The sequence below is a fragment of the Podarcis cretensis genome (assembly GCF_951804945.1).
Source record: "Podarcis cretensis genome assembly, chromosome: 1".
Taxonomy (NCBI): Eukaryota; Metazoa; Chordata; class Lepidosauria; order Squamata; family Lacertidae; genus Podarcis; species Podarcis cretensis.
This window is the reverse complement of record NC_137170.1, coordinates 43079313-43105715: the sequence shown is the minus strand read 5'-3', so window position 1 is coordinate 43105715 and position 26403 is coordinate 43079313. Positions and strand designations below refer to the sequence as shown.

The 26403-nt window shown below is 42.1% G+C and overlaps 1 protein-coding gene and 1 long non-coding RNA gene across 3 annotated transcripts in view; one reads left to right on the top strand and one right to left on the bottom strand.

Annotated features, from left to right (window-relative positions):
* Positions 1 to 4341: 4341 nt before the first annotated feature.
* LOC307204418 lies at positions 4342 to 9321 on the bottom strand. Its single transcript, XR_013833685.1, has 3 exons — positions 9213 to 9321; positions 5799 to 5902; positions 4342 to 4507 (listed from the first exon to the last, which is right to left on the bottom strand). It is a non-coding gene; the product is annotated as an uncharacterized lncRNA (long non-coding RNA).
* Positions 9322 to 9409: 88 nt separating this feature from the next.
* The window catches only part of FSIP1 (fibrous sheath interacting protein 1), a 78336-nt gene continuing 61342 nt past the window's right edge, over positions 9410 to 26403 (top strand). For both annotated transcript variants that reach the window (XM_079954705.1, XM_079954704.1), the window contains exons 1-9: positions 9410 to 9545; positions 10978 to 11109; positions 12924 to 13086; positions 15113 to 15214; positions 17025 to 17203; positions 18312 to 18405; positions 21377 to 21475; positions 23249 to 23349; positions 25144 to 25254. In XM_079954705.1, the coding sequence (XP_079810831.1) occupies positions 10984 to 11109; positions 12924 to 13086; positions 15113 to 15214; positions 17025 to 17203; positions 18312 to 18405; positions 21377 to 21475; positions 23249 to 23349; positions 25144 to 25254 (975 nt within the window). In that variant the 5' untranslated portion in view covers positions 9410 to 9545; positions 10978 to 10983. The remainder of the gene's footprint in view (positions 9546 to 10977; positions 11110 to 12923; positions 13087 to 15112; positions 15215 to 17024; positions 17204 to 18311; positions 18406 to 21376; positions 21476 to 23248; positions 23350 to 25143; positions 25255 to 26403) is intronic.

Sequence of the window (26403 nt, the reverse complement as noted above, 5' to 3'; positions counted from 1 at the left end):
CAATGCTTGAGCTGCTCAGAATCACAGCAAGTCTAGGCGCCCGGAGATGTCACACCCACTGTGACTGCAATTAGCTTACTGGTTCTGCCTTGAGGAGTTCTAGGGCTTCAAAGCTAGGTAGCTGGGTGGAAAGGGGGCCTGCAGAACTCATTACAGAGGTGGGAGAACCTTTCTTACCACCCTACCTCTGGCACGCCAAATTTGACAGGTGGGCAGGACTGACATATTGTCAGCAACCTCTGCAGGTGAGGTGCATTACTTGTGGAGGCTTTCTGTGCAATAGGAAACAGACCACATATGGGGATCCTCCATTGTGTACAGTAGGCTTGCCCTGTATAAATTAACCCTCCACTGGGTGGTGAGTGGTAGGACACAAGCGATGGGAGCACAATTTTTTGTGGTGGTGGTGGGGAGAACTAGGAATGGGAGAGAGTTTAGTTCACATTTAAAGGTGGACCTACCTAATCAGCACTTTCCAGAACAATGGAAGAACCAAAACACAGCCATCGTTTGAAGCTCCTTTGAATTTTGCAATTCTAAATCGTGTTCCAAAACTCACAGACTGAGCTGGTGTCCATAAAAATGCTCTTATTTGTGAAAATAGTCTACAGAATCGCATTATTTTAGAGAAATTTGCTGTGCCAAGGTGTGTATATTACGTATCTCACAAATGGATGTGGAAATGTGGAGAACTGAATTGAAGATTAGAAAAATTAGGAGCAGAGAAACCAAAATGGACAGCTTCATTTATTCCTAGCAGAAACACAATGTGTGTGTCTGCTCTCTCCCTCATACGATACTAATCTGTGAGGAGAACTCCTGCCTAAGGCTACCATCTGATCTTCTGCGGGGGTGGGACCAAACCATTACTTTCCACACGTAACAAGTCGTGACTATTTATATGCCCTCTTGAATTCACTTCCAATATATAATTTTTCTGTTCTCTTTGTTTTTCCTTCCATTAGGCTTCCTCAGCCCCCACCTCTCCTCCAACTATTCCATTAAGGGCTTGTACTCATTCCACTATAAATTCTTCAGCAATGTTTCCCCCCCGTTCTCTAGTTAATATTCTTATCCAGGGCCTCTAGATAACAATATTCTTAATGCAGTCATTAGTTTTACACCAAGCATCTCGATGTGGGCCAAAAGATGAGGCTTCCAGCCTATTATACTGTTTGCCACTGCAATACAGAGAGACAAAAGCGAAGAAGAAAATTAATATTCCCAAGATATCAAAGCAATGACGTACACACCACATTAATATTGAAACGCTGTTCTTGTGTTAGTTAAAATTGTGTTCAGCGGAAGAACCCACACAGTATTAACAGGAGCAAGACTTTCAGAGGCAAGACTTTACTCCCCCTTTGTCTGTCAGGGTGAGCTTAAAATAAAGTCTTTAAAATTTTATTATTTTGAAATTGAAAATGCCAGGTAAAATCATTACTTGTTTAGAACGTTTCTATGCCTCCCTTCAACAAAGCCTAAAAGGGCAACATACTGGAAGATAATAGAAGCCAGTAAATAGATAAAACACTACAAGAAGCAATGAAAACAAACCTATATAATTTAGCAAAGCAGAATATTAACATAAAGCTAATTTCCATTCCCTGCTGAAATGTCTGGGCAAATAAATAATGTATTTGCCTGACACTGAAACGACATCAAGGTTGGTGCAAGGTGAGCATCTCTAAGGAGGGCATTCCATAAGCTGGATGGTAGGATGGAAAAGGCTGTCTCCCTCCTGTGTCAGGGGTAGTCAGGAGACAAAGAGGAGAGCTTTCGGTGATAATAGTAGAGAGGTGTGGGCAGCCCACTGACAAAATACAGAAAAATAAAACATAAAGAGCAAGCAGACAATTAAACAAACCCAAGTATATAATACATATTAATAAAGCAATCTGCTGATAGATAGAACTAACATATTAATCATAGCTGACAAAATGAAAAGCTACATTCCCGTCGAAGGTAGGGTATGTTTAGATTTAGCAGGAGTGAATACATTAGCATTCATCGCTGGCAAACGTGAAAAACCCAAGAAACAAGGAAGGAATTAAGAGTTGTTTAGGGCTTTGGTGGCTTGGGCATGACAACTAGCTTCTTCCATAATCCCAATATCCCCCCGTTTCTCCATCCACTGATTCAAGGAAGAGGTAATTTCTAGTTATTTAAAAAAGAAACGTTTACTACCAACTGTAAATTAACCAAGAGCTGCTTATAAGAGAATAAAGGGGACGCTGACTAAATTAAATTAACCATTGCCCTTATTGGATCTTTCTCAAACTGGGCAGCAGAGTATACAATGATGTTAAATTTCTAGACATTCGGGGAGATTATGGGGCACACCACACTGGGCATTAAAGCAATTCCAACGTATCACAACCTTTCCAACATAGCGTGCTACGCTATTTGTGTAATATCCAATGTCACTTGAGTGGGGTTCCATCACGTGACAGGACTTCCTCTTCCTTTCTCATGTGGCCCCCATGCGTCTTCCAAATCTGCTCCACAGCATCCTTCCAATCCTCAAGAGCAGATTTGAAGGCATGGCGGGGGGCGGGGGGGGGGTGCTATGTACTGAAGTTCTCACCCTGGGCCAGCAGGGGAATACTGCAGATAGTTATGCAAATGAAGGATCGAAAAGTGACGTTCAGTGATTGGATAGTTTTGTATGCAAATGAAGGATCGAAAAGTGACGTTCAGTGATTGGATAGTTTTGTATGCAAATGAAGGATCGAAAAGTGACGTTCAGTGATTGGATAGTTTTAGAAAATGGCAACAGTTGCATTGTTCTGGAGCTCTATATAAGCAGGCTGACTGAGCTCCTCAGGCTAGTTCTGTTCTGGCATCTGAATAAAGAAGAGCTGTTTAAAGAATCGCTGTGTCGTCTGACATGTTCGCCCACAACTTAACAAGGGGGCTGTGGGGAGAAGGACTTATGCCTTTCACAAATGGCGTCCATCTTTCTGGTGGGTGGACATAGATGGATTCCACCCTTTGTTTATTGGGTATACAAATATGTGCACCATGTAACAGTGAGTGAATACTTTAAACTAAGTTGCACTGGAGGCAGTTTACACACACACACATATATATATATTACCAATAATAAAACAATACCAATAATAAAACATTTTCCACTTTACATTTGGTATTTGACTTCTCCACACCCTTCCACTGTTTCCTCATATTATCTATTGCTGCTGCATATTATAGTTATTCTATACATTCTTTCCGCCATACCTTTTACTGCTATACTTCAAAGCTGATTGCATTTTAACATATTTACATTTTTTAAAAAATAATCTACAAACAATTTCCAATCCTCCTTGAAAGCTGTCTCATTTTGCTCTCTAATTTTACTAGTTAAGCTTGCCAATTCAACATATCCCATCCATTTCATCTGCCATTCCTCTTTTGTAGCTACTGCGTCAGTTTACCATATCTTTTGGCTAATTCACGATGATTTACCATACTTAACTCAATCAACCAGCAACCCATCAAAGAGGGAAGTGCCTCTGGAAGTCTTGCTCCCATTAACCCCACTTGGTTCTTCCACTGAACTCCAAATTCAACTAATGGAGAGGAATTATAGCTAGTAGCAATGCAATGTGAAACACATCAGCCTTACAGCAGATGTTGTGGCAAAATGTCAAGAACATTAATTTCCTTCTGCTTCATATTAATCTACTTTCCAGTCATGTTTATCAAACACTTCTCCTAGGTTCATTTTCGAAGCCCAGGATTATGAGGGAAACATCCTCTTTCAAATAGCAACTTAAAGCTTTAGGAGCTGGATTCAGTGTAGTATTTTACATTACAAAGGGCAGCATATAAGCTAAGGGTTCACGGAAGGGTGCAATTGGATACAACCCAAAACATGCTTAAAATTAAGGACAGAAAAACTGGTCTCAACAGGTTGTTCCTTTTAAAGCTGATGGAATCCTAAATGTTGATAAGGCTAAACCAGGTGAATTAACTTGGAATAAACTACTGAATTGGCCCAAATATAAGCCGCACTCGAATATAAGCTTCACCTTTAAAATTGGAGGGGGGGGGGAGAAAAAAAGAAAAAATACCCAAATACAGTGGTACCTCTGTTTACGTACTTAATTCGTTCCGGAGGTCTGTTCTTAACCTGAAACTGTTCTTAACCTGAGGTACCACTTTAGCTAATGGGGCCTCCTGCTGCTGCCGCGCCGCCACCGCACGATTTCTGTTCTCATCCTGAAGCAAAGTTCTTAACCCGAGGTAATATTTCTGGGTTAGCAGAGTCTGTAACCTGAAGCGTCTATAAGCCACTCACTTTCCTTGCTGCTCCTGGCTGCATACTGGGTGGGGGGAGCTGCGCTGCGTTGCCAGTGGCCTTTCCCCTTCCTCGCTCTCCCTTCCCAGCCTTGGGTGAGAGGACGGGACTGCGTGTGGGGTGGGCATCGCTACGCTACACTCCTGGCACTGTTTGCCCCGAGCTCCTTGCTGCATACCGTAAGGTTGCGAATATAAGCTGCACCTATATATAGTGGAGCAGAAAACAACAATACAAGTCTTGCCAAGATATTCATAGGAATAAAAGCGATATGACCACACTCTCCCGAGGTGAGAATTGAGTGCCCCTCACAACTATATAGAACAGATGCGAATAGCTGGTGTCTAATAGTTTCCAAGGAAAGAACATAAGAACAGCAGAGTAGATTGCAACTGGTTTTTAATATCAGCCGAAGATTAGCATTAATTATTTCCAATTTACTCTAATTGGCCTCATATTTTGAAATGGCTTCAAAGGGTTCTAGCTCAAAAATGTCTTGAGTTAAAGCAGAAACAAGCTTGATTTTGTATAAAAACAGTATTGTCAGCCAACATCAAAAGTTAATGCTCTGTGACGCCAGCAGGGCTCTTTAATTTAGCTTGCTTTACCAGAACAGACTACAGAGCCAGCAGGAGAGAGATAAGCTGCAACAAGTCCAGAAAGTTTACATCATATTTTGGTTTGCATCACTATCCAGCTTTATAGGATTCTGCATGAGCACTGGCAGATATGCAAAATCATCTTTACTTCTAGGTTGCGTGATTACCTTTGCAGACAGACGCTTGCTCCTTGTCGAGAATCCCCAGAGACTGATGAGCCCAGCAGGTCTGTTCTGATATAAGAGAGCCTTATTAAACCCATTTCATCAACTATTAGAAGAGCACTCTGGCTGGTGGCAATTCTTGCCTGTCTCTGTGTGGAACAAGCAGCAATAAAAAATAATAAATGTGCTCATGAGTTACAGAGAGCTCTCAGAGGTTTTCATGTCAGCTTGTTAGGAAACTACAAGCAGCTCCACTTACACAGATTGCAGTATGGTGATCCCCAACAGTGTGTGGGAGCCAAGTAATAGGAGCTTGCATGGTGTGCCTATAGGAACTGACGTTCTCAAATTCAATAAAACTGACTGGGAACAAAAATTCATGTAAGTGTAAAGTTGCTCAGAAAGTCCAGCATGGTTACATTTCATTTCAAAAGAGAAAACTTATAAAAATGGGGGCATTAGTTAAATCAGGGGTGGGGAACCTCCGGCCCATGGGTGAGTCTTGGTCTGTCTTGAGGTCCAGTTGTCCTGCAAGGCCACTTCTCACAAACCATGCCCACCCATCAATTAGCTAACAACTGGATCCTCCATTTATCAGCTGGAGAGTAGAGAGTTCAATTCTGCTCGGTGCTACTCAGTCAGCGTGTTCCCTACAAGAAACACGGTGGCAAAAGAGACCTCTCCCCACCCCACTCTGCAGGTCATTTCTGAGAGCTGGATGGGACCATCCACCTATCAGTCACCTGACATCAATCATGATGACAGAGGGTTGGCCTGCAGGGTGGTGGGAGTGAAAGATCAGAACCCCTCAAAGAGGACAAAAAGCTTCCCCATTCCTAAAGTAAAGGAAAGGCCAGAAGGATCAAACACATTGCGGGGGGGGGGGGTCACTTAAAACCACAATAATAGAAGTTCACCTAAAATTAGGAAAGATACCAAGAGAATGCCAGGATGGTTAAGCAGCAGAATCAAGGAAGCTATAAAAGACTAGAAGGATTCCTTTAAATAAGTGGAAGAGCAGAAAGGAGGAAAATATTATGGAAAAGCAAGTTTAAGCTGCTGTGAGAAAGAAGAATTTGAGGAGCAGGAGCAGATTGTCAAAAAAATATTGAAGGATTGTGTTTAATACGGAACCAGATTGAAAGCATATTGTCAGAGCTGCCCAAGGTCCCAGCTCACAGAGGACCAACGCCAGGTCGTCGTTATATACAAAAGTCTTTATTGAAGTTCAGTTTCCATTCCAAAGCCGTAGCGCGCAGCTCTACGTCTTAAACCCTAGACCGCCGAAGCTCCGTCTGAATCTCCACCCCCCAGACACCAGTTTAAGACTCTCGCCTTGCTCCACCTCCTCCTCTGCTCTTTCCTCCTCTGGGTCCGCCTGTCCGCTGGGGTGTTGCCCTTTCTGGACTCTTCTGATGCTGAGTCCCCGGATTCTTCCCCCTGCCTCCGGCGTGCTTTAGGACCTGGCTCCCAATCCGTGCTTCCTGCTGTCCCGCGCGCCTGTACATTTGAACTTGGCGCGCGCGCCCAGCCAGCAACCTTCCTCCTGACCGTTACACTGCTCCTGTCACTGCTTCCCCCCTCGGGGGGGGGGGCTAGCTGGACCTGACTTCCCCTCCGTTCCCTCACTCTGCGATGGAGGCGTGGCCAGTTCTGACTCATCTTCTCTCCCTACTGGAGGAGACGCTGGCCCTGATTCATGAGACTCTTCCCCCCCACTCCGCTCTGGTGGGGGAACTGGTCCTGATCTCCCGCTGCTGCTTTGGGAGTCCCCGCTGGCCCCTTGCTTCTGGTGTGTTCCCCCTGGGACCCCCCTTGCCCTGGCCACCGGCGCCCCCTTCTGTGAATCTTCCGATTCGCTGGAGAGGCTCATGGAATCTCTCGGGCCACTGTCATCTTCTCCCACACTCCCCTCAGATTCTTCCCCTTCGCTCTCCATCTCCTTTCCTCCCTGTGTTCCTCCTGAGCCCCTGACACATATGAACAGAAAAATGTCCTGAAAATGATGGAATGGTCCATTGGCAGCCCAGAAGCTTCCTTTGGTCTCATCTAACTTTTCTGCAGCCCCCACACAAGGAGATGTCGGCCAGCCGAGAGATGGATAGCAGAACTGTCTTTAGCCCAGCACGTACTGCTCTTGGGCTACCTTTTCAGCCCTGAGGCTAAACTCCTAATACTGTCTTGCAGAGCAACAGTAAGTGGTCCAACCTCACAGCCTGCTACAGTGGAAAGAAAGAAGCTGCAGAGGTCTCTGGACCATTCTCCCATTTCATACAGGTCAGTAAGCTGACCCACAAGGCATGCAACAATGCACGCCAAAACAATGTTTTTGACCTCACAAGCAGGTGGTTAGAAATGGAGCCTCACATGGTGCTCTGCGGCTTACAAAGAACAACTTCTTACCCTCCAGGCTGTCCCTCCTGAAATATTTAAGAGTATGCCATGTGAAGGATAGTGCTGGGAAGGAAGGCTGAGAGTGGTGCTATCTAGCCAAAATCAATGCTGCTCTTTGGGTTCTCTCCCAGCTGGCTGGTGCTACTTGCAGCTCAGAGTGACAGCTCAAGTGGCTTCAGCGATATATCAGAACAACGTGGTGTAGTGGTTAGAGTCAGACTAGGACCTGGAAGACCAGACTTCAAATTTCCACTTAACCATGAAATGCACTGGGTGACCTTGGGCAAATCACCACCTCTAACCTACCTGACAGGGTTGTTGTTATGATAAAATGAGGAGCAGGAAAACCATGTGCATCATCTTGAACTGTTTGGTGGAAAGGTGTGATATAAATGTAATAATAAATCCTCTCATTTAGTGTTGGGAAGGGTCTTCACCTTGGGGCTATACCTTGCTTGCCAATGCTCATGGGAGAGCAGCAATATCAAGGGTGGGGCAGTGTTCTGTTGATAAGCAGCTTGGCTGAGAATAATCAAACCTCCCCCCAGCTTCCATCCCGAGGCTGAAGACACTGGTTCATGTTTAGAGATTCCTCACCTACAGTGGCTGCACACAGTCAGACATCCCCACCCCAATAACTGTAGAGCTCAATGCTGATTTTGGCTCCATGCTGTAGTCAGTTTCCCTTGCCCGCAGCTCTGTCAATGAAGAGGCAGATTCAAGGGGGAATCACAATTTAAATTATTAGTAGGGGTGGGGGTGCTTGCCAGAGGAATACCAGTCTAGAATTCCCAGCCTATAAACATGTTAGTACATCCTAAACAGGAAGCATGCCTGCTCAGACCCTTTTAGCTTAATGGGTAATATACTGAAAGTCAGATGACGCCATCTTCTGGATGAAATATTATATATATATATATTTTATCAAAGAGCAATTACCGTATCACTCTGATTTGCATTATATGCATGTTTTAACATGGGGTTGTTTCTTCTTTAATTTCTTTATTGAACCAGATCTAGTCTCACAAATATACAGTAACGGCAGCATGGAATGAGAGACTAGTGGATTTCCATCTCTGAATCTTTTCTCTCCCCACCTCGACCTCAGTGTGGTGAAGTGGTTAGAGTGTTGGACTAGGACCTGGGAGACCAGGGTTCAAATGCCCACTTCAGCCATGAAGCTCCCTGGGTGGTGAGCTTGGGCTAATCAGTATCTCTCAGCTTAACACAGGGTTTTTGTGGGGGTTCATTATAGAGAGAAAAGGTGGGATGTAAATGCAACCAGCAAACAAACAACTCCATTCCTCCCGGTCTCTTGACTGCTTTAGTCCTCAGAATTCCATCTCCACTCCAGAATTCCAACACTGCAGGCAACACCGAGAGTCCCCGTCTCGTTCTCAGCAATAACGGCGAGCACGTGTAAGGAAATTAAAACTGGCCGATACAATGCAGCCCTGGATCTTTCTACTCAAGAGCAACCCTGGCTGAGCTCAATGGTACCTACTCCCAAATAAGTGCGCACAGGACTGAAGCATTTCAAGCATACACCACACGAACTACCTATTGCACCTGCAGGAATAAAGTAAACAAAAGAAACTGCTTGGTGTGCATTGGATTGCAGTCTTAAACGGAAGCAACAGTTTTCGGCAAGAGAGCTAGGTACCCTGATCCTGGCTGAAGATTATCCTCAAACTTAAAGGTAAGGGTTGGTGAAACATGCTTCGGCAGCACATGTGGGCTATACGGACGCGCCTGAGTGCAGGAGCCAGAACCGAGGACATCCAGGTTAGTTCATAAAATGTAAGATCAGGCGCATCTCCAGGCTCCGCAACCACGCGTTCATTTAACTGTTTTAGAACGTCGCTAAAGGGATTCAACGGGCATTTCTCAGGTACGCATGCTCAGCAGCACTCCGAGAAGGCACAGGGCTCACTTCCGCCCTTAGTGTCTACCTTATTTCCGGGTTCTGCTCTTCGAATGGGTTGCCATAGCAATTGAGAAGCGCATCGTCTTCATGGCTGTCTGTTTATAGAGGCGTTTTGCTCGCTCCGTCTGCTGGAGTGCTCTGCAGAGAACCAGCGCGGGGTGAGTTAATGCAGGGCGAAGTTTGCAGATTATGGCCATGTTGTTGTTGTTTATTACTTTGCGGGGCAAGTTAACATTTCCCGACCAACATAACAATACTAATACTAATGATGATGATGATAATAATAATAAATTTTTATTTATATCCCGCCCTCCCCGGCCAGGGCCGGGCCCAGGGCGACCAACACCAAATACAAACCACAACAAAACGCAATAAAAAACGACAAAAACAGTTAACCAAAATACGGCCCAAAACACAGCCCAAAATACAGCTTAAAATGCAGCCTCATTTTAGTGTGATTGGTCAGTCAGTTAAGTATTTCTATTGTTTTACTTGATGGTGGGGGAGCTGGCCTGCCTTGGCTATGCCCATGATCACGGTACTAATTTGTGTATGGGATCATGCCATTAACTAACACCCCACTGTTTCCATATGGTCGTGGAACTATAGTGCTCTTTGGGTTCTCTTAATGAGATTTAGGGCAATGGGGAGAAGTGCACAAGCTCTGCCCGTCACTGTGCTGATCCCCCTCTATGAGTTGAAGGTTGAACATGTAAAGTCAGAATCCTCCTGTACGTGCAGAGACTTACTGTGCATTTTGTAACCATAACTTTTCAGAATATTAAAACGAACAGACTCAAGAATACAAAAGGCTTCCTTGGGAAATGATACATAATGAATTGGGGAAAAAATATTTAAAAGTACTTTCCCAAAAAACCCAGAGTTATTTCGGTTGTATGCAACAACTGCATACATACGGCCCGTGTTTTGTTAGCCCCCAAATGGAAAAGGAGCGAGTTCCCAACCAAAGAAGAGTGGCAATGTGAGTTGACAGAATATGCGCAGCTTCCAGATTTAACATACAGAATAAGAGAACATGAAGAATATATGTTGAGAGAAGATTGGAAAACGTTTATTGAATATATGGGAAATAACTGTACAGCTGAATATGCTGGCAGCATTAGGATAAATTCAGCAGTGTAAATAAGTTATGATGGATGTAATAATGGAATGCTGAATAGTATAGTTTCTGTAAACTATGCAGGGATTTACGATATGTAAAATGAGCCATGGAAAGAGAAGGAAAGTCACTGATATCTTATGGATCTAAAAATGAGTACTTTAAATTGTAAAACAGAAAATTTAATAAAAATTACATAAAAACAAAACAAAAGGCTTTCCACTTCACAAGTTTGCCCTCCTGCTCATGAAGGATGGCAAGAACAGTGACAGGAGGCAAAACTAGCCTGTGTATCCTTGCTGGCCTTCCTCATGTCTTTACCTAAGTCATATCAAGAATATCCAAAGAGGGGTGCTGTTTCCATCAAATATACGCTGTGTGGAAAATGTGGAAGAGAATGGTAGGTTGATGAATATCAAATCAATTTAATACATGCCATATAATGTGCTCCCGTTATCTGCTTATTTCAGTTTTTAATGGATATTACAAGGGGAAGCCTGGATGACATTTCAAGGCCAGCATCTAGCTCAAGAATTAATCATGGGAGCAAAGTTTTAAGCACATCCTTAGAGATTTTAACACCAGCACCAAGCCTGCCTAAGGTAACTATTATGTCCACTGTTTTTCTTGCTCTTCTACAGTGTTATCAAGTTTTTGTCAGAGATGCTGTTAATGTTTATAATTATAGTAACATTAGTGAGGTACAGTGCTTGAGAAACCTGTATTTAGTATAGTGGTACCTCGGACGCGGGTGGCGCTGTGGGTAAAACCTCAGTGCCTAGGACTTGCTGATCGTAAGGTCGGCGGTTTGAATCCCCGCGGCGGGGTGAGCTCCCGTCGTTCGGTCCCAGCTCCTGCCCACCTAGCAGTTTGAAAGCACCCCTAAGTGCAAGTAGATAAATAGGTACCGCTTTATAGCGGGAAGGTAAACGGCGTTTCTGTGTGCGGCACTGGTGCTGGCTCGCCAGTTGCAGCTTCGTCACGCTGGCCACGTGACCCGGAAGTGTCTTTGGACGGCGCCGGCTCCCAGCCTCTTGAGCGAGATGAGCGCGCAACCCTAGAGTCGGTCACGACTGGCCCATATGGGCAGGGGTACCTTTACCTTTACTTACCTCGGGTTAAGTACTTAATTCATTCCGGAGGTCCGTTCTTAACCTGAAACTGTTCTTAACCTGAAGCACCACTTTAGCTAATGGGGCCTCCTGCTGCTGCCGCGCCACTGGACCACGATTTCTGTTCTCATCCAAAGTTCTTAACCCAAAGTACTATTTTTGAGTTAGCGGAGTCTGTAACCTGAAGCATATGTAACCTGAAGCATATGTAACTCGAGGTACCACTGTACTTATATTTTATGTTTTCATAATAAAGTGTATTTCCGGTTGGATCCATCCCTCAAATCCTCTGACTCTGATCCATCGGAGGATCATGTTAGAGGAATGGGACAGGTGATTTTTGCCAATTCCTGTCCCCACCCCAGTCTCCAGTGCCACACCCCACACTGTTCTGGAGGGCCCCCCAACCACCTGGAGTAACTATTCAGGGGGAAGAAGGAATTGGCAAAAGTCCCCCCCCTCCTCTGCCTGTGGGTGTATCCCATATTTGTTTCAAAATAGGCATCTGCACAAATGATTAGGTTCCACCCATGTTTTGAAACAATTCATTTATTAAATGAATTTTGTGTGTGTGTATAAATCATACTTTGAAGGAGGGGCATGTGTCTTGATACTCTTCTAGTTTTTTGCTCTCATTCACTACCTGTCCCCCCTCCCCCTCCTTTCTTTCTCTTTCTTTTTGCTTTGTTTAAAACAACCTAGGAAATAAGGCCATAAACATTTTGCTAGACTGCCTGTGCACTGATACATACTGTGATATGTGGCATAAAATAAAGAGAGAGCCAACCACTGTAAAGCTTATTTGTTTGGTCACTTGGAGGTGATTCTTTGCACTGGCAACTAAATACACTGGTACCTCGGGATGCGAACAGGATCCGTTCCGGAGCCCCGTTCGCATCCAGAAGCAAACGTAACTAGCAATGGCATGTCTGTGCACGCGCGCGTCGCTTTTCGACGCTTCTGCATATGCGCGTGACGTCATTTTGAACATCTGCTCATGCGCGAGCAGCGAAACCTGGAAGAAATGCACTCCTTACTTCCAGGTTGCCGCAGAGCGCAACTCGAAGGTGCTCAACCTGAAGCAACTTCAACTTGAGGTATGACTGTAAGTGACTATTCCCAAGACTTTTTTAAAAAAAATAAAATACAGTAGTTTATAAATATTTGCAATGTATTATCATATCTTTAGATTTCATCTGAAATTACATTAAAAAGGAAATTTTATCTATGGTTCCAAATGATAATAAGGAGAAATAGTGACCAATGTGCTTGTAGCAAATTTCTATTTCTGCAATCAATTCTAGGTTGCTTTTTATAATGAACACAAAGAACATGAGTCAAAAGAAAATTATGATGAAAATAGAGAGGAATATGGAACCAAAAAAATGAGAACCTCGGAAGTCATATCTGAAGAAAAGATGAATAGTAGTTACCAGCTGGTAATACAGAATACAAATCAGGTAAAAGGTATGAAATTTAGTATGTGTACAGTGCTTGTTTACATACAAGTAAGTTCAATGGCTTTTGTTATTTTATTTATTTCATAAAATTTATACACCGCATGATTGTAAAAAAGAAAAGAAAAAGCCACCCTCAAAGCAGTTTACAAAATGGTGTTCTGTGGGAACCTATTCCTTAGGGTGTGTGTTAGGGTTGCCACTTTGGTTTTCTAGGGGAAAACTCAATATTAAAGTTACAGAGCTATGTAAATATTCTTCTCTTAGCTTTTTAGAAGCTCAGTTGAGAAATTCTCTGAATGTGGATAAAAAAGAAGGGTTAAATATATTTGAGAGCAGAATTTTGCACTTTGACCTGCTTTTGCTGCTTCAAGTATGACTCAAGTATTGTACAAATTAATCAAATCAAATCACAAGAGGAAGACATATTATTTGCACAATGAAGAGACACCCAGAATAACCTCCCCTTTTCTTGCTCTTCTATTTCAAACCCTCAGTATGCTTTTAGACTTGGGGCCAATTCACACAATCGAATAAACGGTTATTAATTAAGTGATAAAGTCCTGTCCTTGAAAAGTCACTTGAGCTTAATGGATACTGCACATGATAAAAGATTTTCACAAAAGTTTATCTAAGTTAATGTAATTGTTGGTCCCCTGGGGTGGGGGAAACAGGAAGTTTTGCTGAGAATGTGCTCAGCTATTAAAAGAGTCTATGAAACCTAGATCCAATCAGAACTAGAGCAGTACATAAGGGAGGATGTGTGATGAAATCTTGCAGCTTCAAATATAATAGAAAGGAGGATGACATAAAAAGGAAGGTGAATAGCAAGGGAGAAATAGCAGGCTGGGTGAACAATGACTGCTGGATGCCCCCCCCCCCATTATTTCATAGAATCATAGAGTTGGAAGGGATCCCCAAGGGTCATCTAGTCCATCCCCCTGCAATGCAGGAATATCAACTAAAGCATCCAACCTCTGGCCATCTAACCTCTGCTTGAAAACCTCCAAGGAAGGAGAGTCCAGAACCCCCCCCCCCCCGAGAAAGTGCATTCCACTGTTGAACAGCTCTTACTGTCAGAAAATTATTCCAGATGTTTAGCTGGAATCTCCTTTCGTGTAAAATATTTGTCTTACAGCATGAGCCCCGGGATTAGAGCCCTATTTTATAGTAAATTTTGTCACGAATATCAGTGAAATGCAAAATACTGGGCAAAAGTGCAGTGAATATTGGAACTGATTGAGACATACAGTCACTAGTTTTGTGCACACTCCCCCAAATTGCACCCTCTGCTCAAAAGTTTCTGCCTAGAGGGGGTGATCCTACGGGATGGAGGGTGTAGAGGGTTTTTCTGTCCTGCCTAGCACTCCTTTCTGCCTGATGCACAGCCCCCTAACAGCCATAGATCACTCTTGGCCAGCCAACATGACCTGTAACTATCTGTGGCTGTCTGAACCCGACTCATCCAATACCTGAGTCCAGTTTGGCTTTGGACTCTGCCAGATCTGGTACGCAGCCCTAGCTTGAAAAGTTTCTGGGAATATTTTAATAATAATTTGTGCACCAAGCTCCAGAGGGTTTGGTGGTCAAACTAATGCCTCTTCTTCACTGGAAATGTATTGCTTGTTTCCTAACATGATTGTGCAGTAGGCCTTTAATTGCTGCATCACAGACATAAATGATTATGTCATCACCATAGTATATTCATGCCGGAGAAGCTTTGCCTGTTAAATTTCTGCCTGTCCCGCACCCATTTAGATAACATGTTGTGCCAGAAAAGGGTGGCAACAACACTTTCCTGTGAGCTACAAAATATATTAAAATAATATGGTGAGGTAGTTAAGAATCAGTATGTAAGTAATACTGTTAAAAGTTTTTTAAAGCCACACAGATATTTGACAGAACTTGACAGAACTTTCTCCTCCATATACTTGTGTACTGTTCCAAGTTGTTCCTTAGTTTGTAGTAATGATGATTTCACTGTTGGTTCAAATCTAAAGGTGCTGCTAATTTCATGCATGACTTCTGTTTTTCAGAATATTCCTCAAGCTCAGCAGATTCTGAAGATGACTGGGCTGAAAACAGATGGTCTTGTAGCAGCAATGCTCCTCAGAATGAACTAGCTAGATTAGCAAAAGGTATTCCCAATGTTTCACCTGCTGTTCAACCTGGAGAAGACATGCTGTTGTGCATGACGTTGTTTATCCAGTGTCCCAAATAAGTAGATAGTGAATAAAGAGAACCTGGGGTGACTTTATTTCCAGATCAAGCAAATAGTAATTCTGGGGAATTTGTGGTTGGAACACAGCTACCTTCATCCCTGTCCATTGGCCACATTGGCCAGGGCTGATGGGAGTTGGGAGTCCAACAAGATCTGGAGGGCCACAGATTCTCCACCCCCTATTGTAATGATTTATTTTTGTAGAACAACATCTAATGTTGCCAACTTTGTCAGCCTCTACTATTATTCTTTCAGAAACCAAATGCACAGGAATTTAGAAAGTGAATGGAGATACAATGGTGGGGAGAAAGTATAAAATTTCTTCTTGTCAAACTGCTGTGAGAGGCAGAGGATCAAGGCTAGCAAAGGTGTTAGCAACCCTACTAGAGACTTAAGTCTAGATTTTAGTTCTATTCAGGCATTTGTTATTATAGTTCATGGGTAGGCAAACTAAGGCCTGGGGACTGGATCTGGCCCAATCGCCTTCTAAATCTGGCCTGCGGATGGTCCGGGAATCAGCGTGTTTTTACATGAGTAGAATGTGTTCTTTTATTAAAAATGCATCTCTGGGTTAGTTGTGGGGCATAAGAATTCGTTCATCCCCCCCCCCCCCCCCAAAAAAATATAGTCCAGCCCCCCACAAGGTCTGAGGTATAGTGGACCGGCCCCCTGCTGGAAAAGTTTGCTGACCCCTGTACATAGTTAAAGAAACATTGGGGGCGGGGTGTGTGGAAAGATAGTGGGCACAAGTGTGTTAGCTCCACCATACGGTACTTTTCCATTTCCCTCTATGACCTCAAGCATGACTCTATGGCAAAATCTGTATTCCCAGAGGCTTCTGCACAAAATTTATATATCAATTAATTATCAAGACCTTAAAGCTGTTTACATCAAGCATATATTAAATGCTCTGTTGCTGTGTTTTCACTGTTCTAAATAAGGATAGGGAGGATTTTGGGTTGCTCCCCAATTTGCAGCAACAGACTATGCCTGAATCAGAATGTATACATACAGATTAGATCAACTTCAGGTTTTCAAACCTTTCTGAGTGTGATTTGCTAATCCTTCTTTTTTAAAAATGAGATGTCTAATAGTTCTTTTTTCTTTAAAAACAAAAGTTTAACAGCAGCTTATAAAATGTCCTTAATGAAGAAAAAGAAGGAAAATTAATATCTCACACGGGAAACGTATTGGATACAAACTCCAACTCCCTTTGCAGAAACAAAAGCTAATAAATTTGTAACTACGTTTGAAAGTCAGGAAACCAGTGGCTGCTAAACAAAGGATTAACACCTGAACTGTTGCAAAAAAGCAATAAGAAATAAGAAAAGCAATTTGTATCCTTATACTCAGTGCATGGGAAATCACCTTATATTGTTTAATTTGGTTTATGAATGATTGGCTCTCTGTGTTTTTTTAATTGGATTGTAATTTGGTTTGAGATAATGTGGCTATTGTTGGATTAGTATTAAAATTAATAAAAATTATTGTAAAAAAAGAAAATAAGAAAATGTGGTACTTAAAGCACTTGTTCAAAACGTTTGAATTAAGAGCCCCTAGAAATGGCATTATATTACAAGTGAATTGTATGGAGAAAAAGATAGCACCCTCCATCTAACTATGAGGCAGATATCTTTTTTCTGTCCTGTTATCAAAGATCTCTGCTTTTAATTTGCAGTTTGAAATGCAGTTTATAAGAATTATTGTTAATATGTTTAATTTTTAAGTGACAGTCAGTTCTGCATACCCGCAAGACTCCAAGGAGAATGATGTAGATCCTCGCATCCTGAAAGCTATAAAGAAGATGGAAAGGTTGGACCAGATATTGGCCAACAAACAATCTCAAGAAAGGGCAATTAAAAAACAAGGCAGGGAAATGAGAACTAAACTGTGGGAAGATTTTCAGGTTAGAAATAATTGTAATAATTTTGATAAATGCACTTTGAAATAACTTTGTTAATATATTCAGAATTGTTTATCTGAGTGTTTATAGTTTCATTTTTAATTTAATTTAATGTAATTGTTGCATGTTGTATCTCTAATCATGTAAACAAATATCTATCACAAAGCAACCATGTTAAACAGTTTAAAGATGAAAATGAATAAAAACTGTTACAAAAAATATTTCAGGTTAGAAACATACAATTTAAGTTCAAAATTCTTCTGTGAGCAAACATTTACGTAAACTAGCATGATTTAAAACGATGCATTTCACTCAAATTTAAATTACTCAATGTCTTAAGAAAATCAGATGTTGACCTTATATGGGAGAACTGTTCAAGTCTTTATTGATTTTATCACAAGTGCTACCCTGATGCAGTATTCACAAAAGCATGTGCTACTCCAGGGGTAGGCAACCTAAGGCCCGGGGGCTGGATGCGGCCCAATCGCCTTCTCAATCCAGCCTGCGGGTGGTCCAGGAATCAGCATGTTTTTACATGAGTAGAATGTGTCCTTTGATTTAAAATGCATCTCTGCGTTATTTGTGGGGCATAGGAATTCATTCATCCCCCCCCCCCCCGCCAAATATAGTCCGGCCCACCACATGGTCTGAGGGATGGTGGACTGGCCCACAGCTGAAAAAGGTTGCTGACCCCTGTGCTACTCAGTACTTAGTCATACCTTTAAAACAGCGCTACTAACATGCATTTTGGAGATCAGTGGTGGCCAGGGTTACCAGGTGGAGCTGCAGAGCCACCCTCTCAACACTCGTGTCACTGCAGCTGGATGGGGCAGGTCGGGGGTAAGGTCAGGGCTGTGCGGATGCACTGACATGAGCATTCAATTTGACTTAGCCCGTGCATCTGCACAACCCCAACCCATCCCATATCTGCTCTGCCCCAGCCCCACCAGGGTCATCTGCAGAGATGAGAGTGTTGGGAGGCTGGCTATTCCTCACTATACTGTCACGGTCATAGGAAAGAAAGTTGCCACAGCTGTGGGATCTTCTGGTCTACCTTTTCTCTGGCATGCAGTATTATGTAAATATATATTTATTTATTGTCCACATACAGTCTATGACATCTCGAAGTTCTTCCATGGTTACCGAAGAAGCAGAAAACACCAGCAGATTTTTAGCTTTGACCACACCGTCACCAGAAATGCCTGGTAAGTGTCAAATCAGATAATAATAATAATAATAATAATAATAATAATAATAATAATAATTATTTATTATTTATACCCTGCCCATCTGGCTGAGTTTCCCCAGCCACTCTGGGCGGCTTCCAATCAAGTGTTAAAAACAGTACAGCATTAATGTTAACCATGTTGTTCTCCGCTTTAATAGTGTCACTATTGTTTAGGCAACGTATGTAGATCAAAATTAGACAGGCTTTGCCTGCAGGCTTCTAGCTTAACAAATCCACATGTGACATACTTGTACGTAAACTTTTTGAATTACATTTAAGACCTCATGTGTGGTGCTTTAAATTGGTGCAAACCCACTAAGTTACCATCAGGTGGCAGTATTTGACAATGGAACATGCTTGCTGAATCTTTCATTTTTTCATTTTTTTTTAAAGTAAGGATGGTTTGCCCAGGTGCTAAAACTGAAGAACTCCACCCCCCTTTTTACTTTACAAAGGCACCTTTTGCTGTAGAGATCATGTTTCTCATTGATATTGGCCAACAGAACTATGCATAGTTTAAATAGTTTAGGATCCTCCTTGCCCAAGGCATTTGTACTGCATATCTACAGTCAGGCCCATTCTGTCTGAATTTTGCAAAATATCTTAATTTACTTGAAAATAAAGGTTGGAATGTAATACACTAATTAGCTCTCGAAGAGGTTAGCGTTTAATCAGTCTTGGCACTATGAAAGGTGAGCTTCTGAAATTAATTTTGCAGTTGACTGTCCACTAGGGAAATGCAGAAAGTACAGAGGCAGTGATAGTTTCCCAATTAACAGTGGTAATTCAAAACAGTAGTCTTTAAGGTGCCACATGACTTTGTTGTTTTTGCTGCAACAGACTAACATGGCAATCAAATATATTTCAGTCTTTCTGAAATGTCCTGAGCATCTGCAGTGCCTGAATAAGAGACTGTATTGTGTAGTCTACTTGACTAAAAGGCACACTATCTACTCAAGCTGGCTTCATTGTCATTGTCTGTATTGTGGTTCTTGCTCTGCATGTTCTGTAGAGTTGCCAGAGAAGGGCTGTTATTTCAACACGTTTACATTATACTTTCTGGCTGATTCTTGGCTGACGTTTGAGAGCTTTATGAGCACAAGCTAGTTTCAGACAATGAAAAGATAAATTTCTTCACCGAATTGTTCTGACAGCATTTGTGGGTAAATAATCAAACTGGCTCTGTGCAAAGTGCATGACATAGTGAAATGGTTGCGTTGCTGCTGCTCCATTTATTCAGCTGGTCCCCTTAATACACATATACAGTGGTACCTTGGTTTAAGAACAGCTTAGTTTATGAACAACTTGGATTAAGAACGCTGCAAACCTGGAAGTAGGTGTTTTGCTTTGTGAACTTTGCCTTGGAATAAGAACATGTTTCGCTTCCTGTTGAGTGTGTTCCATTTGTAAATTGAGTCCCCCGCAGCTAAGGGAAAGCATGCCTTGGTTTAAGAACACTTTGGTTTAAGAACAGACTTCCGGAATGGATTAAGCTCATAAACCAAGGTACCACTGTAGTGTGCTACTGCTCAGCCTGCTGTAAATGTAGGTGAGGATACCCATTTCACCAAATGCAAGTTTGTTCATGGGTCCATTCATGGGCGTAGCCAGGATTTTTGTTAGGGGGGCAGGCCTTTGTTGTGGGGGGCAGGTATTTTGTTGGGAGGGGCAGAACCTCAGTTAGCAATGTACAGTACAACCTCGACTTACCACCGCCCCTACTTGCGAACAATCCAACTTGCGACCACAGCAAACCTGGTAGTAAATACTGGGTTTGCTGCGATTCGTGCATGCGCAGAAGCGGCTTCTGCCGACTACACATGCGCAGAAGTGGCTGCACTGTCTGCACATGCACAGAACAGCGCTGCCGTCGAATGTGCATGCGCAGAATGCGCATGCCCAGCAATCCAGATCGACTCACGAACAGACCTCTGGAACGGATTCCGTACGTGAGTAGAGGTTCCACTGTATTTTTATTGATTGGGAGGGACAGCTGCCTTTCCCTGCCCCACCCCCCGGCTATGCCTATGGGTCCATTCTTGACACATCCATTGCATTGTGTGACTTGACTCTTTATCCTATGCCAGTTGGGTAAAGGAATTGGTCTTTGTATCTCTTTGTACTTGCAATCTATTTATATTTTTTTCACTGAATTTCTCTGTCTCCTTTTAAAAGAATTAGACTAAAAATTATCTTGTCTCTTATTCATTGCTACTCAGTTTTGTGAAAATGTAATTTTACGTGCCACAGGAATCATCCAAAAGGTACTTTCTCACACTCCTGAATTAGCACTGCAACATTCCCTAACTAAAGCAGGCATATAGCACTAGTATGACCCTATGTGTCTGAACTGTTGGAAGTGGAAATACAGCCATTATGAGCATCTGGATAATATAACCATTGCTTGACTGTGCCGTTACTGTAAATATCTTTAATCTATATGGCTCCCTTCCTTCAGTGAGCAGATGGGATGTTAGGGCATTTCCATATGTACTAGATAACTATATCAGATCATAGCTGAAGGCGTAGAAATCTTCATATTTACAGAAAGTAATGCATAGCTCAAAGCACATGGCCAACCTTTGAGAATGAGGAGTAGATAGAAGAAGTCATTTAATTATATTTCCAGGTTGTTCTGAAATGGTAATTTTAGGGAGTGGGAGAGGTGGCACAATGGCATTCCTTTCTGTGAAAACTAGATAATTGTATATTTCTGTTGAGAGAAAGAAATGATACTCAGTCTCAATGTAGGTGTCTCCTTGATCCCACACCACACTACCAGTGGTCTGGTCGTTGAAGCTAACTACAATGCCAATCATCAGTATGAAACTTTACAGGCTTCCATTCTTACAAATATTAAGTTGATATACTTGAATATGGGACTGTTAATCTTTTTGTTTTGAAATGTAAATAATTATCAGTTATTTAATGCCACATTTTATTAACAGACTCGCCTGCTGCTGAAGAAGATGAAATATTTGTTAGTGTATTTCACACGCAGATTCATCCAGAAAACTATGGGAATAATAGTAGACAAACCAAGCAAGGTACAGGTTATATCAATTTACCTTTGTTCCATAGATCCAGTGACAATTCTGCTTTTTGCCTGGGGATACTGCTTTAGACATAATGGGTAACCATATTGTCCTGTTACAAGAATGATCCTGCATGCATCTTAGACTCAAGTGTTCCCATCTCTACTCTTTTGTAGGTGTGAGGAGGTTAAACATGTCACTTTTGCTTTTGAACAGAAGACAATTTCCTGTTAGGATGAACTTGGGGACCTGTGGTTGACAAACAAACCATTATAAACAAATGAAGATACAGTGGTGCCCTGCAAGACGAACGCCTCGCAATACGGAAAACCCGCTAGACGAAAGGGTTTTCCGTTTTGGAGGCGCTTCGCAAAACGAATTTCCCTATGGGCTTGCTTCGCAAGACGAAAATGTCTTGCGAGTTCCTGCGGTTTTTCCCCCATTTCCCCCCCCTTTTCCTAAGCCGCTAAGCCGCTTATCAGCTGATCCGCTGATAAGACGCTTAACAGCTGATGGCTAAAAGCCGCTAAACCGCTAATAGCGCTAATCCGCTAAGCTGTCAATGGGCTTGCTTCGCAAGACGAAAAAACCGCTATACAAAGAGCCTCACGGAACGGATTAATTTCGTCTTGCAAGGCACCACTGTATAACACTCGAGTTAGAACTCTGGGCTACAGAAAGCAGTCTACCTGGATATGTAGTGCAGTTTTGTATTTGTATCTCCTAAAGTTTTGAGGCAATTACTACATCGTATTTGTAATGCCTTTAACTACATTTCCTTCTGAATGATGAGGAAGGCAGTGCTATTAGAGTATTGAGTGCTTTGGCAAAAAGGCAATGTTTAAAGAAGTAAATATAAATTTATAGCACATTCAGAAATATGTAGCATAATACAATTTTGCAGGTTTGAATTACTACATAATCATAAGTGTTTTCTTGTTGTGGGAAGTACAGTATATTTGAAGTATAGTGGCAGTCATTGTCCTTAGCAGACCTATGCTAAAGGTAAAGGGACCCCTGACAATTAAGTCCAGTTGTGAAGGCCGAGGGAGCCGGCGTTTGTCCACTTCCGCAGACAGTTTTTTCAGGTCATGTGGCCAGCATGACTAAACCGCTTCTGGTGAAACCAGAGCAGCGCATGGTTTATGCTAAGGGAAGGACTATTGAAATAATGGGAGTAACTTCAGGCATAGATAGGATGAGACCAGTGGTTCCCAAAGTGGTGGGATTACCAATGAGGGCACTAAGAGACAAGTGGGTGGCAGGGGGCACTGGAGGTGTAAATGACTATCAGATAAATATCACTGGATCAAGTTCATTAGTTTTGTTGAATTAATCTTAAACTAAATAGTTTTAATTGGGTTTTGCATAAATGTGCAATTAAATTGTTACTGTTTTGAATTTTATCGTGTTATCTTCCTTAGTAAGTCGTGCAAACCACTATTCTAAGAAATGCTTTTTATAGGGTAGGATAGGAGGGGGCATTGGGGATAAGGAGGTGGTGATCCCAAAAAGTTTAGGAACTACTGGATTAGGCTATAGTTAGTTGCTTGAAAATTTTGTGCATGACTGTAACAAATGACTTTGCACTGAAATCCATCTAATTTTATTAGTGATATTTTTGAAAGGTTGCTGAAATTAATATAGTCTGAAATGAATAATACTGAATTCTATTTGTGTACTGTAGATAGTGAAATGGTAAATTAGATGAATTGATTGTTTTTTAACTATTAATTTGCCCAGTTATACTTTTAGAATTTTTTTCCTGAATTGCATGCTGTTTAGGTGACGATAAAACAAGAAGCTCAATAAAGAAAATGGAAAAGATGACTAAGAAAAGTGAAACAAACAGTAAAAAAACTGATTTTGTTAAAAAGAACATAGAGGTATGTGTTAACAGTCTGCATGGCAAAGTACAGGATTAGAACTCTTTGTCAAGTCTCATCATGCTACTCATTTAGAAATTAATAATGGATGATTAACTTTGCTACAAAGGTTATCCTATATATAGCCTGCCTGAAGTTTTTAGGAAAAGGATGATAACTAGATTGCTGATCACTTCAGCTAAATCATGTATTGCTGGGAAAATGTAATAGAATCTATTGAACTGGCATTTATGGAGCCCATGTTGTTTATTTTGTACTATCAGACTCTTCTAATGCTATGCCTGTGGTTTTTTTCTGCTGTCAGGAAATGGAAAGACAACTTACGGTTATTCTTATACCTAAAAGTTGTGAGTGGTATGGTGGAAGATAGCCCTGCCACAAGACTTGTATGGAATTTGTTCAGATCCTGGAACATCAGTTTCACATAAATTTCATTGTGGGCAGTGCAGAGCCAATGGTCTAGTTATGTTTTAAAAAGAGCCTTGCTGGATCTAACCCAAAACCTGCCTGGTCTAGCTTCCTGTTTCCCAAAGGGGCCAGCCAGATCATTTGAGGAAGCCTAGAAGCAGGGCAACTGATAATCAGATATATTGCCTTTGATTCTGGTAGTATCATATGGTTACTGTTACTAGAAGCTATTGATAGCCTTATCTTTCACCGATTTGTCTAATCACCTTTTCAAGCTGTCTAAGTTGGAAGTTCCACATGAAGTTTGTAGTTTAATTATGTGCTGTGTTAAAATGTACTTCTTGTCTCTCTGATTCTCCTGCCTTTCCAGTTCATTGGATGGGAGAAGGAGAAAAAACTCTCTCTCTCTCTACACCTTCTTCATTCCATGTCATCGTGGATCTGTGGTGTCATTAAGGGCTTAATTACACAAGATGGTAGTAGACTTTTCCTTGAAGCCCTTACCCTACCTCTCCCTTTCCTGTCCTATTGTGTCCATGGAGACCTTTTCCCCCACAACTGCACTGCAGGACTAGGAATGATCCTGGATCAAAAGCAGCTCTGTGCATATGTTTGCGGGGAAGAGATCAGCAGATAAGGATTGGGTTGAATAGACTCCACCCACATAACCCTTTGATCTGTCACTGGCTTGCTACAGTCATGTGTACTCTGGCCCTCGGCTACTGCCAGTGTGGTGTAGTGGTTAAGAACGGTAGACTCGTAATCTGGGGAATCGAGTTCGCGTCTCCGCTCCTCCACATGCAGCTGCTGGGTGACCTTGGGCTAGTCACACTTCTTGAAGTCTCTCAGCTTCACTCACCTCACAGAGTGTTTGTTGTGGGGGAGGAAGGGAAAGGAGAATGTTAGCCGCTTTGAGAGTCCATCGAGTAGTGATAAAGCGGGATATCAAATCCAAACTCTTCTTCTGCTTATGCTGTGAATGGCATAGGTTGTTTGAGCATTGAGGTCAGCCATTATTTGTGCAAAATTTTTCGCCTTCTGATAAAATTATCTGAAACCCATTTGTCCTTTCAGGTGGATTTGTTGATACATATCCTTCTGTATAAAAAAATGTGAAGATTTCAAAGTATTCTCCATAAGCCACCACATTTGTTATCATATACAGTATTGCAGTGGGTGGCTTGCTAGCAGCAGCTGGACTTTATTTTATTTTTAAAATTATTTTTATTTTATTTTATTTTCATTCGTAAGTGTAATAATAAAAATGGAAATATAAAATATGTAAACATAATAAAAGACTATAATACCATAATGGAGGTTAAAATCTCATCATTCCATCATCAGTCTTCAATGGCTTCAGGCTTCCAAATTGCTTTCTTTATTCAGCTGGCCAAGGATTCAGTTAACCAAGTAGTTATGCCAGAGGAAGATAAGAAGAGGCTGTCAGAATTGCTGAAAGATACTGAAGATGAGAGCAGTGAACTTCAAGTAACTCAGGTACACAGATGTTCATCCAGGTTGATCCAAAACAGTAGTGTGTACTCTCCATTTCAGAGGATTAGTGCAGTGCTGGAATCTTCTTTGGTTTTCAGTGGTGGCATAAAATTTTACATGGAGTGGAACCTTGCATCTGTGTGGATGCTTATTGGTAACATGCAAGCACTACTGCTTTGCCCGAGTGTACACTGACATTTTCTGAGTACTGGGTTTTGTTGTTTAGTCGTTTAGTTGTGTCCAACTCTTCGTGACCCCATGGACCAGAGCACGCCAGGCACTCCTGTCTTCCACTGCCTCCCGCAGTTTGGTCAGACTCATGTTTGTAGCTTCGAGAACACTGTCCAACCATCTCGTCCTCTGTCGTCCCCTTCTCCTTGTGCCCTCCATCTTTCCCAACATCAGGGTCTTTTCCAGGGAGTCTTCTCTTCTCATGAGGTGGCCAAAGTATTGGAGCCTCAGCTTCACGATCTGTCCTTCCAGTGAGCACTCAGGGCTGATTTCCTTAAGAATGGATAGGTTTGATCTTCTTGTAGTCCATGGGACTCTCAAGAGTCTCCTCCAGCACCATAATTCAAAAGCATCAATTCTTCGGCGATCAGCCTTCTTGATGGTCCAGCTCTCACTTCCATACATCACTACTGGGAAAACCATGGCTTTAACTATACGGACCTTTGTTGGCAAGGTGATGTCTCTGCTTTTTAAGACGCTGTCTAGGTTTGCCATCGCCTTTCTCCCAAGGAGCAGGCGTCTTTTAATTTCGTGACTGCTGTCACCATCTGCAGTGATCATGGAGCCCAAGAAAGTAAAATCTCTCACTGCCTCCATTTCTTCCCCTTCTATTTGCCAGGAGGTGATGGTCCCAGTGGCCATGATCTTCGTTTTTTTGATGTTGAGCTTCAGACCATATTTTGCGCTCTCCTCTTTCACCCTCATTAAAAGGTTCTTTAATTCCTCCTCACTTTCTGCCATCAAGTTTGTGTCATCTGCATATCTGAGGTTGTTGATATTTCTTCCAGCAATCTTAATTCTGGCTTGGGATTCATCCAGCCCAGGCTTTCGCATGATGAATTCTGCATATAAGTTAAATAAGCAGGGAGACAATATGCAGCCTTGCCGTATTACTCTCACTGGGTAGTGAGAGTTAAATAG